The 19,497-nt window shown below is 39.8% G+C and overlaps 2 protein-coding genes across 2 annotated transcripts; one reads left to right on the forward strand and one right to left on the reverse strand.

The window, feature by feature from the left end:
- Nucleotides 1–4,311: 4,311 nt before the first annotated feature.
- On the forward strand, nucleotides 4,312–14,068 carry orai1a (ORAI calcium release-activated calcium modulator 1a). Its single transcript, XM_053503993.1, has 2 exons — nucleotides 4,312–4,566; nucleotides 10,842–14,068. Exons 1-2 carry the CDS (start codon nucleotides 4,453–4,455, stop codon nucleotides 11,433–11,435), a joined length of 708 nt encoding a protein of 235 aa, XP_053359968.1. The 5' UTR covers nucleotides 4,312–4,452; the 3' UTR covers nucleotides 11,436–14,068.
- A 509-nt stretch (nucleotides 14,069–14,577) lies between these two features.
- On the reverse strand, nucleotides 14,578–19,033 carry LOC128530212 (H-2 class II histocompatibility antigen, A-Q alpha chain-like). The gene is made up of 5 exons (XM_053503991.1): nucleotides 19,004–19,033; nucleotides 18,668–18,728; nucleotides 18,322–18,573; nucleotides 16,451–16,732; nucleotides 14,578–15,544 (listed from the first exon to the last, which is right to left on the reverse strand). The coding sequence occupies exons 1-5, from the start codon at nucleotides 19,007–19,009 to the stop codon at nucleotides 15,405–15,407; spliced, it is 741 nt and encodes a 246-aa protein (XP_053359966.1). The 5' UTR covers nucleotides 19,010–19,033; the 3' UTR covers nucleotides 14,578–15,404.
- Nucleotides 19,034–19,497: the final 464 nt, after the last annotated feature.

The raw sequence follows: 19,497 nt of genomic DNA on the forward strand, positions 1-19,497 counted from the left end.
TAAGTGAATAAATGTCTTGCCTTATCGATCTTAATAGTCTGTAAGAAAAGGTTTAGACGAAACTTAATCGAAGTTTTAGAGAATCGACTCTTCAAGCGATCGAATTAAAATTACAGGAATTAAAGTATTTCATTTAAATATTTATTACTAAAATATTTATTAAACGTTAAGTTTAAATTATTTATTATGCAAAATATATATTATTAAAATATGTCCTTATTAATTATTAAATCAAATAAAAATTAATAATATATGTAATTAAATATACAAACATGTAATTAATCAACTAATTACCTAAATAACACATTAATAATTATTATATATTATTATATAATAACACATTAATAATTACACTGGTTTTAGCCTCACAGCACAGAATCATTAACTTTATATTTATATTAATGTTCACTCTGATTAATTCCCAGATGACTCCGTACCGCCTAATATATGGAATAAGTGTGTGGAGGTGACCCAGACACACAGTGTGGGAATCAGACAGTCTAGACCATTAAAGCACACACACACACACACACACACACGCTTCCCATCAGACCTCTGGAGATCAGGACTCAGAATTTAAATAACAATAGTTAAATATGGCACGTTTACTTCCAGACCCATCTGCCGCTAACAACAAAAATGACGTAAAAAAATTGTACAACAATGTTTTTGTATACACTAAATACAGTAACTGCTTAATTCTAACATTAAAATGTAAAGACTTTTTTGCATTCGAATTCTCTTTTTATTTCATTATTTAATTTTCGTTTGTAGACTGTCACCAGTGTGTGTCCATGTATGAAAATGTAGTATTATATTAAACATTCCGACAGCTGCGTCTTCCTCACACACACACACACACACACACACACAATGCCTGCTAAGGAGAGTGACAAAGGGCCACAGGGCAGCTGGCAGGCCAGTGAATAAATGAAAAAAAAAAACATCTGCCCCTCACACACACACACACACACACACACACACACACAGAATGTTGATTATTGTCCTATAACAGAATGTTTTCCCCTTATACATACTGCTATTTGCCAATAAATTGCATCCTTTATTAATGAGTGTATAGTTTATAGTGGGATTTATAGGTGTGTGTGTGTGTGTGTGTGTGTGTATCGCGTGGGTTCGAGTGTGAATCAGAAACAGATATTATTTGTCAGCATATGTGTAGGAATGTGCAACAGAATGTTGGACACAGTTCAGTGAATGATTCTGTTCAGGAGGTAAAATCACGGGAGAATACAGTATTATACAGAAATAAAGAAATAAGTTGTTTATGAGCAAAACACAAACATCAAATCTCAAATCTCAGCCGTACAAGTAGGAAGGTCATTAAAAAATCTGTGTTGCTATGGTGTTCCAGGTGAACGGTTGCCGTGGTGGCTTAGTGTTCCAGGTGGTTAAATCCTTTTATTTTGTTGGTTGTCATAATGTTGTTAGGTGGTTGATATGGTGTTCCCAGTTGTTGCTTAACTAGTTGCTGCGGTAACCCTGGTACAGATCTACCAGTAGGATGTAGGTTACAATGCACAATACTAATATACATTTAAAATTAATAAATAATAATTATGATGGATTTAATCAGTATAAATATGGTTTCATTGAGAACTTCAGGGAAAGCTCTGTTTATGGAGGTGTAATGGCGCCCCCTACTGTGTGCTGCGTGTAAAAACAATATAAAAATAGAGAGTTAACCACAAAACTTTTCTATTTTAAACACAAAGAGCACATCATGTGGATTTTTAGTTTCCAAGCTGTGTGTTCAAATAAAGAGCTTTGCCAAGTGTTCTTCCTGTTTCACTTCAAACACATTAAACACAAACTGATAGATATATAAATACTGATAAAACTATGATAAATCATGTTTCTGTAGAGGTGTCTGTGGGTGGAAGGGGCTATGGGGGCAGGAAACAGAGTACTGGGCTGTTTCTCATCACTGTCACAGTGCAGGAGTGAAAATGTGCAAGAGTGAGAAACGGTGCAGGAATGACAGTGCAGGAATGAGTGTAACAGTACAGGAGTGTAATAGTGCAGGAGTGACACAGTGCAAAAGTGACACAGTGCAGGAGTGTAACAGTGCAGGAGTAACACAGTACAGGAGTGACACAGTGCAAAAGTGACACAGTGCAGGAGTGTAACAGTGCAGGAGTGACACAGTGCAGGAGTGTAACAGTGCAGGAGTAACACAGTGCAGGAATGTAACAGTGCAGGAGTGTAACAGTGAAGGAGTGACACAGTGAAGGAGTGTAACAGTGCAGGAGTAACACAGTACAGGAGTGACACAGTGCAAAAGTGACACAGTGCAGGAGTGTAACAGTGCAGGAGTAACACAGTACAGGAGTGACACAGTGCAAAAGTGACACAGTGCAGGAGTGTAACAGTGCAGGAGTGACACAGTGCAGGAGTGTAACAGTGCAGGGGTGTAATAGTGCAGGAGTGACACGGTGAAGGAGTGACACAGTGAAGGAGTGACATAGTGAAGGAGTGTAGTGCAGGAGTGTAACAGTGCAGGAGTAACACAGTGCAGGAATGTGACAGTACAGGAGTGTGACAGTACAGGAGTGTGACAGTACAGGAGTGACACAGTACAGGAGTGACACAGTGCAGGAGTGTAACAGTACAGGAGTGACACAGTGTAGGAGTGTAACAGTACAGGAGTGTAACAGTGCAGGAGTGTAACAGTACAGGAGTGTAACAGTGCAGGAGTGACACAGTGCAGGAGTGTAACAGTGCAGGAGTGACACAGTGCAGGAGTGACACAGTGCAGGAGTGTAACAGTGCAGGAGTGTAACAGTGCAGGAGTTTAACAGTGCAGGAGTGACACAGTGCAGGAGTGTAACAGTGCAGGAGTGTAACAGTGCAGGAGTGACACAGTGCAGGAGTGTAACAGTGCAGGAGTGACACAGTGCAGGAGTGTAACAGTGCAGGAGTGACACAGTGCAGGAGTGTAACAGTGCAGGAGTGTAACAGTGCAGGAGTGTAACAGTGCAGGAGTGACACAGTGCAGGAATGTGACAGTACAGGAGTGTGACAGTACAGGAGTGTGACAGTACAGGAGTGACACAGTACAGGAGTGACACAGTGCAGGAGTGACACAGTGCAGGAGTGTAACAGTGCAGGAGTGACACAGTGCAGGAGTGTAACAGTGCAGGAGTGACACAGTGCAGGAGTGTAACAGTGCAGGATTGACACAGTGCAGGAGTGTAACAGTGCAGGAGTGACACAGTGCAGGAGTGTAACAGTACAGGAGTGACACAGTGCAGGAGTGTAACAGTGCAGGAGTGACACAGTGCAGGAGTGTAACAGTGCAGGAGTGACACTGTGCAGGAGTGTAACAGTGCAGGATTGACACAGTGCAGGAGTGTAACAGTGCAGGAGTGACACAGTGCAGGAGTGTAACAGTACAGGAGTGACACAGTGCAGGAGTGTAACAGTGCAGGGGTGTAATAGTGCAGGAGTGACACAGTGAAGGAGTGACACAGTGTAGGAGTGTAACAGTGCAGGAGTGTAACAGTACAGGAGTGACACAGTGCAGGAGTGACACAGTGCAGGAGTGTAACAGTGCAGGAGTGACACAGTGCAGGAGTGTAACAGTGCAGGAGTGACACAGTGCAGGAGTGTAACAGTGCAGGAGTGACACAGTGCAGGAGTGTAACAGTGCAGGAGTGACACAGTGCAGGAGTGTAACAGTGCAGGGGTGTAATAGTGCAGGAGTGACACAGTGAAGGAGTGACACAGTGTAGGAGTGTAACAGTGCAGGAGTGTAACAGTACAGGAGTGTAACAGTGCAGGAGTGACACAGTGCAGGAGTGTAACAGTGCAGGAGTGACACAGTGCAGGAGTGTAACAGTGCAGGAGTGACACAGTGCAGGAGTGTAACAGTACAGGAGTGACACAGTGAAGGAGTGTAACAGTACAGGAGTGTAACAGTGCAGGAGTGACACAGTGTAGGAGTGTAACAGTAACTTTAAAGGGACAGAATAAAGGTGTGTTTGAGTAGGAATATAAAAGAGCCGGTTTAGGCACTGTCTCTCTCTCTCTCTCACACACACACACACACACACACACACACACACACCATAGAAAAGTTATTTTCAGATCAAACAGAAGAGGAGAACCGTAAGGCCAGCTCGCTGTAGTGACGTGCCTGCAGGACTACATTACCCACAATTCACCATCGCAGACATCTCTACAGCGCGGTGCATTGTGGGAGATCCGGTTTGTAGTTTTTGACCTGACAGCTCCGCGCGGTGACTAAAGCACGGAAACAACTGTCAGTGAGTTTCACACACACACACACACACACACACACAGAGAGAGAGAGAGGAGCTCCGGGCCGAGCTGTGTTATGCCCCGACACCGAGCAGATCAGCGCGATTACCGGATTAAAGCGGCGGTTTGTTGAGTCCCGGGTGAAGTTTGTCGGAGCGGAAGTGCAGTATGAGTCTGAGTGAACACTCTCTACAGGCGCTCTCATGGAGGAAACTCTACCTCAGCAGGGCCAAGCTGAAGGCCACCAGCAGGACCTCCGCTCTGCTCTCAGGGTTCGCCATGGTGGGGAGCGCACACACACACACACACACTTATACATACACACTTATATACACACACACACTTATATACACACACACACTTATATACACACACACACACTTATACATACACACTTATACATACACACACACTTATATACATACACACTTATATACACACACACACTTATATACACACACACTTATATACACACACACACTTATACATACACACTTATATACACACACACACACACTTATACATACACACTTATATACACACACACACACACACACACACACACTTATACATACACACTTATACATACACACTTATATACACACACGCACACACACACACACTTATACATACACACTTATATACACAAACACACTTATATACACACACACACTTATATACACACACACACACTTATATACACACACACACTTATATACACACACACTTATATACACACACACACACTTATACATACACACTTATACATACACACACACTTATATACATACACACTTATATACACACACACACTTATATACACACACACTTATATACACACACACACTTATACATACACACATATATACACACACACACACACTTATACATACACACTTATATACACACACACACACACACACACACACACTTATACATACACACTTATACATACACACTTATATACACACACGCACACACACACACACTTATACATACACACTTATATACACAAACACACTTATATACACACACACACTTATATACACACACACACACTTATACATACACACACACACACACACACACACACACACACTTATACATACACACTTATATACACACACACACACTTATATACATACACACTTATATACACACACACACTTATATACACACACACACTTATACATACACACTTATATACACACACACACACACTTATATACATACACACTTATATACACACACACACACACTTATACATACACACACACACACACACACACACACACAATTATACATACACACTTATATACACACACACACACACACACACACACACTTATATACACACACACTTATATACACACACACACACACACACACACACACACTTATACATACACACTTATATACACACACACACTTATATACACACACACTTATATACACACACACACACTTATACATACACACACACACACACACACACTTATACATACACACTTATATACACACACACACTTATATACACACACACTTATATACACACACACACTTATACATACACACTTATATACACACACACACTTATACATACACACTTATATACACACACACACACTTATATACATACACACTTATATACACACACACACACTTATATACACACACACTTATATACACACACACACTTATACATACACACTTATATACACACACACACACACTTATACATACACACTTATATACACACACACACACACACACACACTTATACATACACACTTATACATACACACTTATATACACACACGCACACACACACACACTTATATACACACACACACACACTTATACATACACACCTATACACACACACACACACACTTATATATACACGTATACACACAGACATTTATATATACACACACACTTATACACACTCATACACACACATGTACACATTTATACACAGACACACACACACACTTAGATACACTTTATACACACTCACACACACTCCTCCTCTTGTGTGTATTGATCTCACTCTTACACACTTGCATGTGACATCGCCTTTCATGCGTACCTTATAGAAGTGTGTGTTATCTAGATTTCTTTGCTCACGGTTACCAGAAATGACTTTTATAACACTTTATAACACACAAATACACACTCACACTGTAACACACTCATACACACTCACACTTTGTAACACACACATACACACTTTATAACATGCAAACATATGCATACACACTCATACATACTCGTACACACTGTATTATACACAATCAGCCTCATACACACACACACACACCTTCTTCATAACACACTTCATACGTACGTGGATGATTCTTACGAAATCTAGGTTTCAAAAATTTCAAGCATAACATTTTTTTAAATGCTTAAATTAACCTAAATTAACTTTTTTAATATAGACATCAGTAACAGAGTCTGGAGTATTCGTCAACATTCATTTTACAAACCTTTACTTACCGTTTAAGACCTTTTTAAACATAAATAAAGTCCTAAAAAAATCTCATTACCGCAACAATGTTGGAAAAGCAAATACATACTTTTTTTTTAATTGTGGAAAAGTCATGCGCTGTGAATACTTTCCGAACGCACTGTGTGTATAGACTAGTATAAGATTCATACTGAGACTAGCATACTAGTCTGAGATAATGCAAAAAAAAAAAAACAGATAATATTTTTTATTATAATTTAATATAATAATTTATTATTATAAATAACACTTTTGTTGTGTAGTGCTTTGGGTGGTTGAGTGGTTTGGACGTGTTCAGAGGAGGGAGAGTGAGGATATTGGTAGGAGAATGTTGGACTGTTGGAAAGAGGAAGGCCAAAGAGAGGAGGAACATGGATGTAATAAACGTGTTGAGGATGCAGGAGGTAGAGACAGGTGGAGAGAGATGAGGAATCTAACACTGTAGGGCGTGTTGTGATTTTTTGCTCAGGTTCTTCCTTCTGTTTTCCTCCAGCAGTTCTGGGTTTCTGTATTTCTTGTCCATCTGGCCTTCGCTCAAGCTTTTTTTGTGAAACAAATCATAAAACAAAATATCAACCGTTACTAGATTTTAAATGAATATTAATTAAAAGTCACACACAATATGTTTAAATTCTTATTCCTGCAGCAGAAGTTCTCATCACCGCGCCTGGCCGTAAGTGTTGTGGTGTGTGAGAATAGTGTTGTGGAGGATGAGGAGCCTCAGGATGTTCTACTACCTATAGAGAAGCCATGATGGTTTTACTGTTTTTTTTTCGCATATAATTAGACCTTAATAAAGTACATTTACATAAAAAAAAAATGTAAATCTAACAACAAATCTATCAACTTTCTGTTTCGGTAACGAGAATCAAAAAGTAGTGTTAACATTCTAACAACAGACTATTTCATATTTCACTGGAGATATAAAGAGATGGTCTGACCGGGTAGTAACGGTCCCATCTGCTCCATCACTCAGAATCAAACTTTATTTACATTCTGTATGAGAGTCTAAACAGTCCTTAAAGGGGTCATACAGCACTACATGCACTTTTTTAAGCTGTTTGGACTGAACTGTGTGTTAGGAGAGTGTGTACACAACCACTCTACGATGATAAAGAGCCGCCCAGTGGTTTTCTTTTCATTTATTACACTAACATGCCCCTTCTGAAATCAGGCCAATCACAAATGCCTTGCCGTGTGACGCCACACCACAAGAGGCCGCTCCTACACTAGTTGATTGACACTGGTGTTTTAGCAAAGACCCGCCCCGAATGAGAAGACGCTGTCGGCCATTGTTTTTCGCCGCTGGAGCAAAATGGCGCCTAAGCGAGTGTTGTGTACAGTAGTTGGGTGTAATAGCGAACACAGCAGTCGTCATTCACTACCTAGGGTTAGTGACCTAGGGTACCTACCTAGGGTTAGGTATCTGAGCCACTGAGGACGCAGTGGCTGAATTTAGTTTTTAAAGCTAACGTCCCCGCTGATTTACCTAAATGCGTTCATGTTTGCGATAATCATTTTTCACCAGACTGCTTTATAAACGCGGGTCAATATAAAGCAGGTTTTACTAGGAAGCTGCTCCTAAAAATCGGATCTGTACTAACGCTTCGTGTTCCTGCTTCATCTTCACCAGGCTCGGTGAGTGTGATTTATTTTACTATGATCTTCTGAACTGTAGTCTAATGCCTTAACCACTGAGCTTCCCCTGGCCCTACATACACACTCATACACACTTTCACTTTCCTTATAAGACACTTCATAAGAAACTCATACAAAGCAATAAACACTAATCACACACTTATACACACTCTCGCCTTCTCTATAAACTCCTGGTGTTATTATAATAGTTTGTGAGGGTTTTTATATGTGTGTGTGTGTGTGTGTGTGTGTGCCAACACTTTGTAACAGGCAGTGGTGAACTGGAGGATGAGTGCTCTGTCTGCATCTTTAACACCCACCCACACACACACACACACACCCACACACAATTTCCAGAGAAACATGATGCTGTAGGAGGTGACACTTCAGCAATATAAACTCTTTACACTGATAAGTCACACAGGGGTGCCAATATATATATATAATACAACAAACACACACACACACACACAAATCCTGGAGCAGAAGCAGAAAGAGAGAGAGAGAGTGTGTGTGTGTGTGTGTGTGTGTGTGCACATCCTGATGCTGTGGAACATCTGAAACTCAAAGCCCTCGTCCCGATCTTCATGTACGTGTGTGTGTGTGTGTGTGTGTGCAGTGGATCCGTTCCTGTCTTTGTGTGCACATCACCTTATATGGACCCTTTTCCACATCTATCTCTCTCACACACACACACACACACACACACACACACACACACACACACACGCCAACATGTGGAGTTTACACACACACACACACACACACCGTCGTCCGTGTCTCCGTCACTGTGTTCCTCTGTAGAATCCGATTAGCTGATGTTGATGATGTCACCGGGTGACCTTTGACCTGACAGGTGTACTGAGACACACTGCTGTGTATGTTAGTGAGGAGCGGGGCTGTAACTACTGAAGATTCTAATAATCCAGTATTCTACCAAAGATTTAATCGATTAATCGGATAAAATGTACTTTTGCTTAATTAATCATCAATGTAAGATATATAAGAGAAACAAAGATTAATTGGTTTTCTTTTTAGAAAAATCTACTCTTATTAAACGCATACAGCATTTTATCAACAATAAACATCGTCGTTCTTCACAATACAGGGAACAGATTAAAGGTGACTGAGATGAGTTAAGTGCATTACAGTCAAATACATTCTTATTTTAAAGCCTTTTCTCAGATGCAAAAACTATAAAAAAAGATATTTTAAATGATGTACACATTAAAATAAATAATTATATAAAAACACTAAGTTTACTGACATAGTAAAGTTACAACTTTACTTTCAGAATTAAAAGTTTCTAGATTCACAGATTCTCAGACCTAACAGAAGTCTTTACTGACAGTTTCTGTTCTTTTCTCTCTCGCGGTTCTCTTCTTCTCTTGTCTCGCTGATATTTTTATCGCTCCTGTCCATTTTGCAGCCGTAACAGAACGCTCCATTAAATCAATACACACTAACTGTTCGCGTCTCCTTCAGCTTTGTGGGTGACGTCAGCGCTGCTTCTTCGTCTGTGTTTACTGGCGGTTTGCATCCGGAAGCGCGGCGTGTCACGCCAAACAAATAATTGCGCAAAAACATAACGCAAGCTTTTAACGTTAATTAAAAGAAGCTTTGAGGCAGAAGATTTTGCCTCGATTATTGTTTGTAATCGTAAATTACTGGAGGACTCGTTTCAGTCCTAGTGAGGACACGGCACCGCGGGTCTGGAGCGTTAGCGCAGTGTGAACACACTCTGTACCGTCCGCGGCCCGGGTCAGCGCTGTGCGGCTGGTTCATTATTACAACACATACATGACTAGTAAGATGAACATGGGTGTGTGTGTGTGTGTGTGTGTGTGTGTGTGGTTTCCTCTCAGTGCAGTGTGAAGGCTGGAGTCAGGAAGTTCTCTGTGGCTTTAACTTCCTGTAACAGAGCCGCGTCACTGCTGACCCAGTAACTGCATCTGATACACACACGACCGAAGTGTAACAGAATAAACATGTCATTCCTCTGTGTGTTAAAGTAAGCAGTGTGTGTGTGTGTGATACAGATAGTGTGTGAGTTTGTACTGTTGAGTGTGTGTTTAACGTCATGTTCATGTTTATTTACGTTACTCTGGTGTTGTGTTTGTTTACACCCACTGTCCACTTTAATAGGAACACCTCCCCAATCGTGCAGTGATCTAATCAGCAGCAGTGTGTATAAACTCACACAGATACGGGACATGAACAGATAATAAAACACGATACAGAAAAAATATATTAACTCGAATCATCACAGACGTGAAGGTCAGGTACCTGCTTAGGAACGCTCAGAAGTTCAGGTGTTTCTATTAAAGTGGCCAGCGTGTGTGTGTGTGCGTGCGTGTTGCCGTGATGCTGGGTGTGTTTACCCTGGTGCTGTGTGTGTTGTGCCCAGGTGGCGATGGTGGAGGTGCAGCTGGAGCGTGATTACGGGTCCCCGCCCCTGCTCCTCATCGCCTTCAGCGCCTGCACCACGGTTCTGGTGGCGGTCCACCTGTTCGCCCTGATGATCAGCACCTGCATCCTGCCCAACATCGAGGCCGTGAGTAACGTCCACAACCTCAACTCGGTCAAGGAGTCTCCTCACGAGCGCATGCACCGGCACGTGGAGCTGGCCTGGGCCTTCTCCACCGTCATCGGCACCTTCCTGTTCCTGGCCGAGGTCCTGCTGCTCTGCTGGGTCAAGTTCCTCCCGCAGAAAACGAAGCCGAGCCCCAGCACCTGCCCCCCGCCGGTGGTTAACACCACCGCGAGCCCCGGGATCAGCGCCGGAGAGGCCGCCGCCTACGCCTCCACCTGCATCATCGTCCCCTGCGGCATCGTCTTCATCGTCTTCGCCGTGCACTTCTACCGCTCGCTCGTCAGCCACAAAACCGACCGGCAGTTCCAGGAACTCGAGGAGCTCTCCAACATCACCCGTCTCCAGAACCAGCTCGACCACCGCGTGGAGTCGCCCAACATGCAGAACGCCCCCGCGCTCTACCCCTGAGCCGCGCGCTAGCACGGCCAAGCAAGATTCACCGTCAAGTTTTTGTAAAAGATGCCAAGTTCATACGCTAAACGAACCGACTCGCTTTCTCCTTCTTGGTTTTGACATTTTAACGGTTTTCTTTCAGAAGTGGGCGGGGCTATACAAAGTAGGAATTAGTTTGCAGCTAGTTTTTTTTACATCCTAGTATAACATTATTGTATGTAGTTGCAGTACAACAGAAACATTCGCTGTGGATTATGGGTAGTTAGCTTTAGCTGTAAATGCTAGCTAGTGTTGTTATTTACGTGTACTTTTACAGCATTAGACAGACGCCTGTTTCCAGAGCGACAGAGCCAAATATTGTTCTTATACGATCAGGTTCTCACTGAGAGGTTACAGTGTGTGTGTGTGTGTGTGTGTGTGTGTGTGTGTTCAGGAGGTCAGAGCTTTACTGACTAAAGTTAAAGTGTAAATATTTACACTGATGTTAATGAAACGCTTTATTATTGATGCAACAAACGAGTTATTAGTCCTGAACGAGCTTTATTTCACCACCGCATCCCGAGACCCAGCGTCCAATCGCGCTAATCATTTAAAAACATTTACGTCAAGTAGGTAACAAAAAGTATTGTAAAGAGTCGCACTAATTAGCCTAAACACACACTTTTGAACATTTCTGCTGATTAGTGGTCCAACAGGATATAAAAAAATAAGTCTCGTTCTAGTCAGCTAACTCGTGCTAGCGCAGTCGGCCGCAGTAACACCTCAGGGTTTTTATAAACACGTCCTTGCTTGTTTACGCTCAATTGTTTTAATTTTTGCTGCAAATGGGTCACATTTTTACCGCTAAAAATTAAACTAACCTCAAAAATTAGCAAAGTATGCTAACGAGTTCAACCAGGTTAGCATCAGGTAAAAGTATGGAAGCGTTTTCTTAAAAAAAATGAGTGCTGGAGTTGAATACATGCTAACTTACTGCCACGATAACGAAAAATAAAATACATTTGTAAAACAACATTTTATAAACACTGAACATAAACACTCTTTCAATAAAACTGTTAGTGTAGATCAGCGTTCAGTCGCGTTCATGACAAGCGTACGGTTTTATAGTAAATGATTTATATATTTTTATGGACACACACACACACACACACACACCACTGTGGTGAATATTTTGCACAGACAGTTTTACAAGAAACGGTAAGAATTAGAATTAAATAATATAATATGAAAATGATTTACTGCAGATTTTTTATTAAATAATAAACTATAAAAAATATCTATGAAATAAATGTCATTAATTAAAAAGAGACGAGCGTTTCTGTGGCTCTGACGTGTGAGAGTGAGAACTGTAAAGTCTCAATTGTTTAATCTTCATCACTTATATTTTATTTGTGTCCATTACAATGGATGTGTGTGTGTGTGTGTGAGTGTGTGTGTATGAATTTTACATTTTTCAGCCCGAGTTTGACACCTGATTGCTGAAGGTACGAGTTTAATGTACTTGTATAGATAAGAGAATGGGCGGGGCTGAGTCTGGGGGGGAGGGGTCAACTTAAATGTTTTAAATGATAATAATAATTATGCGCGCTCCGATGCTGGAGAACCCCGACAGTGTTACCGGTTTTACAGCACAGTTTAGCACAACGACACGATGAAATAATCTTCATGATAAATAAATAAATAAACCTCACTAATCAGACCTCACTCTTATTAAAGTCTCCCGTGACCTTGTTTTAGCACCGTTCAACATTTAAGTTATAAGTTTTATTGTGTTTTTATTAAATCCGAGCCGAGTCACTGCAGGCTTCAGGAGCGCAGATTACCCAGAAGTCTTTGTGCTTTCATGCTATTATAATTTTTTATCTTATTTTTAGTTTTAGAATTAGTTTAAAAAGAATCACGCTCACTCTGTCGGCTCTGTTTATTGAATTTTTAAGTTCAAGTTGTATTAAAAGTCTTTGAGAGAACACAGCGTGTGTGTGCGTGTGTGTGTGTGTGTGCGCTGTGAGGCCAGATGTTTAACTTCACTCCCACTTCACAGACGAGGGGTTTCTGTCTTTACTCTGAACTAAAGTGTTTTATTCACTCCGTCTCGCTGCTAGCATGCTAATGGCTAACGTTGGAGCGTCAGGTTAGGGTTTAATGAGAGTATTAACAGAATGTGTGTTTATGTTTACCACCGACTCTAATATCACTGACTTGTTAAAGATGTTTTGTTTTCTTGCGCAAACCTTCCCAAAAACTGTGTAACTTACAGTTCAAATCATTTTTAAGATTCATTAAGAGCCTGTGTGTTAAACGCGAGGAACGTCTTTATGGCCATGAATAATTCTGAAAGCTCAGATTAAATGTGTAATAAAGACAGGACTCGAAAGTTTTTATGCTTTTCATCTTTAATTCAAGAAATGGTTTTATTTTTTAATGTTTCTGTATTACAACATTAGGTTTAATGTGTGTGTGTATTTTATCAAACTTTTATTATAATAATCACACCAAAGTCTTTATAAAGAATTAATGATAATTGAAGGCTGTTGGACTGTTTAGAGTTTTATTTTTTAGACTTTTCTCACATTTTCAGACACTTTTATGGTATAGACAATTTCATGTGTAGAAAAAAAAATACAAAATAAAAGTCATGAGTTAAAATTGTTGTTTGTGTTTGGTCAGATATAGAGACTGTCCACTAGAGAGCGCTCTGAGCTAACGGCTACTAAAAGGTGTTTGTTTATTAATGAACGTTCTGAGGTCAAGCGTATTTCTTCTAAATATATTATTATTTTTTTAAAATAAAGACTGTTACTGTCTCTATAAAAAATTATTTCGCAATATGTACAATACAACAAAACTTTAGCATTTTCTTTTAAATTACTGGATTATTTCTTGTTCTTTAAAAAACTACTACTATTAAAAATATTTGTACTTTAATTTATTATTTATTACCCTGCACACACTCCATAATGTTTTTGTTTTTAGCCAGCTTACTGTCACTGATGATAATCAGGCAGAAGATAACTGTAATCTAAACACAGATTAAAATAAAGTGTAACCTCTCAGTTAAATGAGTGTGAGTGCTGTAGACAGAATCATTTATAGACTTTTTATTTATTACGATATGAGTTTCGATCAGAAAATGATGATTTGTAAATTTCCCACCTGACTTCCCAACATCGAACAATTCTGACATCAGACACCTGACTCATGCAGTGTTTATCAGTAAGTGAAAAACTTATGGGACAGTAAAGTGTTAGTTTGTGTGTTAAATGTGAGTCATGATGATCATAAGAAATTACTGAACTAAAGGGAAGAAACTCAGAGTTAAAAAGAACTCAGAGTTTACTTAAAAGCAAAAAAAATTAAATCAAAGGCACGTGGTGAATGTTGTGGTGAGACTGTCCACTAGATGGCGTTCTGAGCTAACTTGCACTTTCTTTTAAATTACTGGATTATTTCATGATCATAATAAAATCCTACCACTACTAATACCCATTAATTTAATTTATAATTTATTAAGACCTGACAAATATCAGGTGAGTTCAGAGACATAAACAGAATTCTTCACCCTGATTGGTCAGAAGGTGTTGATTAATTCTCCATAACAGCAGCTCTGGCAGATGTGCAGGTTTATAGGAATGCTCTCGCTCTATAGTTGCATCTCCAATAGTCATGGCTCAGTCACAGCAAAGTCCACATAAAGAGTAAAAACATATAAAATAAATAAGAATAATTGATGCAGTGAATTTTTCTATAAGAAGACATTTATTTGACATCAGTGTAAGGAGTCTCCAGTGCGAGCGCTGTGTAACAGTCAGAGTTAAAGCTGTAACTGTAATCATCAGGACGGGCGTTTACGCTCCTCAGTTGACTCGCACACATTGGGCTTCCTCTTATGAACCGCACGAAAGAACAGAGAGAGGGAATCAGTGTTTATAGCTAAACATTGAGTATAAAATGAATAAAAACTGCTGTTATGGGAAAACACAAACTTCAGCATGGTAACTGTAACTTATCAGGAAGCAATGCTTTAATCACAAAGAACATTCCAGTGGCTAAACCCAAAATCCCCACAGCAATTCCAACCCCGAGCACCACCGTTGGAGTTACACTTGAAGTGACCACTGGTTCATCTGTGGAACACACACACACACACACACACACACACACACACAGAGAGAGTGTTATATAGTAAAACAGCCTTCCAGACAGTGTTCGGGGCTCAGACACAGTTTCCCAGTTTAAAAGTAGACTCAAGACGCATCTCTTTAATCTGGCATACGCGTAACTCATCCCATAACTTCATACTTCAGTACATCTATCCTGAATGGCAACTACGCTAATTCTCTCCATCATGTACTTTTCTACCCATCCCGAGGCATCTGGAGATTGTACCAGCTTCAGTAGACAAAGGCCAACCCTGAGAGGTTTCCGAGGCATCCAGTGAAGGACCAGCTCCAGCTGGATTCTGCTTTATGATGGCTGGAGCTACACATCCTGCTCCTGTGCTCCCAGTGATCCAGACCCCATCTGCCCTCTGCACCTACTGACTCCCTGTGCTGAACTGGACTTCATGTTAATTTAAATAATTTCTGTTTATATTGTACTCTCAGCTGCATAACACACATGGTGTTATATCATCTCTATCTGTTATCACCCAGATGAGGATGGGTTCCCTGTTGAGTCTGGTTCCTCTCAAGGTTTCTCCATTGTTTTTTCCTTGCCACTGTCGCCGTCACCCTTGGCTTCTCATCAGAGAAATTTCATTCATTCATCTCGTTATTATCTAGACACATTTTTCTCACACATACACAATTTATTATTATTATTTATTTTATTTTTATTATTATTATTATTATTATTATTTATTTTATTATTTATTTTTTTATTTTTTTATTTTTTTTTAATAAATTTCTTTTATTTTTGTGAAGCTGCTTTTAGACAATGATCATTGTTAAAAGCGCTATATAAATAAAATTGAATTGAATTGAATTGAATAAAAAATAAAGTGAGATAAAGCCAGTGAAGTGGTTCCTCACCCCAGGTTCTGGTCTGAGGGGAGTCCAGAGCTTCATGCTCCACCGTACAGCTGTATTCATCTCCTTCATTCGGAGAACTCGTCAGTGTGGAGAATACATTAAAGCTTCCGTCACTGTTCAGTGAGAACTGGCTGATGTACACACCCTCTGTCACGGACACACCATTCCTCGTCCAGTTTATGTTAATGTGAGGAGGATAGAAATTCGTTATAAAGCAGACAAAATTATTTTCTACTCCTGGCACCATGTTGTGTTTTGGGTAGATGACGATCTCTGGAGGATCTAAAAACAAAGATCACATTCTTTGGACAAAACTCAAACAAGTACAACTACAAAAATAAGTGTCCCTACAAAGTGGCCTCTTATGTCCTAAGTCCTGACCCAATCCAAGCTTTCACCACAAGCCCTTGCAATGTTCTGGCATTTGAACCATGCAAAGTTCTTGTCCAGTGTTTAGTGAAATTTAATTCCAGGACCTGGAAAAATTGCCATAATTAATGGAACCATAAATTCTGCGCTTTACTCCAAATTCCGAAGGAGAATGTCTGGCCATTATTTTATGACCTCAAGCTTAAGGGCACTTTGGTTATGCAGCAGGACAATGATCCGAAACACACCAGCAAGGCCACACCAGGCCACTTCTAAATGGCTTTTTAAAAAAAAGGATTTTTAGGATTGACCTAGTTAAAATCCGGACCTTAAAGTCCCTTCATGCTTGAAAATCATCCAATGTGCCGGAATTAAAACAATTTAGGGGGCAATTACTTTTTCACAATGGACCAGGTAGATTTGGACAGTTTTTTTCCTTTAATGAACTACATCAGCATTTAAAAACTACATTTCTTATGTTATCTTTGTGTAACATTAAAATTAGTTTAATGATCCGAATCATTTAAGTTTGAAAAATATGCAAAATAAATAAATAAATCAGAAAGGGACAAACACTTTTCACACCACTGTATCGTTTAGATTGATATGGATATGATGTCAGTAACATTGACCTTTGACTACCAAACTCTAATCAGTCAGTCTATGAGCCTAAGTGGACATTTGTGCCAAATGTAAAGAAATTCCCTCCTTCTACAAGAATGGAACAGATGGACTGTGATGGATGAGAGATCAAAGGGACCTTGATGTCTGACCATTGAATGATTGTAAGTTTGTAAAATTCTCAACAAAACAGACTTCACAGTCCAATACAGTGGAAAACAGCGCTGAGACAATATGGCGTCTGGGATTCCCCTCGCGATCACAACCCTGTTACATTTGACACGTGGGCGATTCATTTCCTTAGGCGCGGTTATGGTTTTTGGCCACATGATGGGAGTGTGGGGAAAGGGGACAGCGATTTAGCCAAGTGAATTGGTATACTTTATATTGTGCAGTATATTCGTCACATGGGCGTATAAGACTCACTTTGTCGGATTTAAGAACAAGTCCGACTTACGAACGTGCTCCCGGAACTGAACTCGTCTCGTAAGTTGGGGACGACCTGAACCTCTGTCTGTGGCTGTTGCCAGATGGAGGCATAAATAAAAAATTATAAACTAACAGATTTAAACCACAATTAAATACTTTTAAATATTTAAGTGTTAATAATAATATGTAATTAACTGATAGGATTAATTAATTCTAATTTAAAATTCTTTATTTAATGGCAGATTTATTTGTATAATATTGACACCCCTGCCACCATGTGAAATGAGGATGAAATTAAAAACTTTATTTTGATTTGCTTACTGATTAAAAAAAAAGTGGTAGTTGCTTAATCTTGTGAAACAGACTTATTTACTGTTACAGTACAAAGCTTTAAAAAAATAAAACATATGAGCATATCTTAATCACACACTGGCGTATTTTTGTTTGATTACCTCTGGCTTCAGGTGGACTGCCGACGAAGGCTTTAGTTTCTTGGATGTACTGAAGGCATCTAGTGTTGTCAGTCGATGCAGCCTGACTCAAATCAGGTATATTAACTGCCTGTACAAACGAAGGTATTCTCATGACTTGCTCATGGGTCTTGAAATTTTCATACATCAATTCGTTCTGATCCAGATCCAGTAAAAACTCAGGTGCATCCACAGTGTCACTGCATAAATTCAGTTTGCTGAAGATGTGCTCAGCTAGAGATAAAAAAACAAACCTTAACTCTGGCAGCTGTTCTTCATCACATCCCACAGATCATCTATTCCACTGTGTTTTATTTCAGATACTTACAGGAAGTCAGCGTCAGGATCACAGACAGGACGAGAATCACGCAGAGCTTCATCATGGAACGCTGCACCTTACAGTAATGTGTTCAACCTGTTAGTGTAGTGTCTTAATATCCACACACACACACACTAAATATATTTCCTTATACACCAACCAATCACCTTAACCATTTTCTGTAACCAGGTAAATTGAGTTTCTAAAAAAAAAAAAAAAAATCATCCAAGTCCATTCATCCATTCTCACTCAGTTTAATGACGGCGACCCAAACATTTATACGGACTTTAACAGTGATCTATTTCCTTTTTTAAACTTAAATTAAATTATGGCAGCAATGTGTACCATCATGTTTCCTCTAAAGATGTGGTACAGTTGTTATTCTTTCGGCTGTAGACCATCGGAGTAGACCATCGGATCTGCACAACAACTTGACGCAGATTTTTACACCGGATGCCCTTTCTGACACTCATTTTATCTAGGCTTGGGACCAGGACTGCACCCAGTGGCTGGGGTTCAGGTATTGGGTGGGAACTGAATGTTGGGCTTCCGCATAGCAGGAAGTTGGTGTATAAGGAAGTACATTTAATATTGATCTGTGGGTGTGTGAACACATTACTTTAAGGTGCAGCCTAACATCTGTTTCATTCTCTTTCTTTCAGTTATCCTGCCAGGGACTTCCTGTAAGTAGGCGAAATTCCATTAAAGAAAAAACTCACAATAGTGACCTGAAACTAACAAAAATAATGATCAGTATTAATTTAATGAACACTAATTAATGAAAATCATACTTTGACTTTGAATATTGATTAAGAAAAATATATCATAAAAAACAATTT

This window comes from Clarias gariepinus, chromosome 9 (assembly GCF_024256425.1).
Source record: "Clarias gariepinus isolate MV-2021 ecotype Netherlands chromosome 9, CGAR_prim_01v2, whole genome shotgun sequence".
NCBI classification, from domain to species: Eukaryota; Metazoa; Chordata; class Actinopteri; order Siluriformes; family Clariidae; genus Clarias; species Clarias gariepinus.

What these genes read in the sequence shown, in the direction of transcription:
- orai1a (XM_053503993.1), top strand. Translation starts at nt 4,453, where the DNA reads ATGAGTCTGAGTGAACACTCTCTACAGGCGCTCTCATGGAGGAAACTC. An exon ending in TGCTCTCAGGGTTCGCCATG is followed by an intron (nt 4,567 to 10,841) that starts GTGGGGAGCGCA and finishes TGTTGTGCCCAG; the next exon opens with GTGGCGATGGTGGAGGTGCA.
- LOC128530212 (XM_053503991.1), bottom strand. An exon ending in GATCCTGACGCTGACTTCCT is followed by an intron (nt 18,574 to 18,667) that starts GTAAGTATCTGA and finishes TTTTATCTCTAG; the next exon opens with CTGAGCACATCTTCAGCAAA. An exon ending in CAGTCCACCTGAAGCCAGAG is followed by an intron (nt 16,733 to 18,321) that starts GTAATCAAACAA and finishes CTTTGTTTTTAG; the next exon opens with ATCCTCCAGAGATCGTCATC.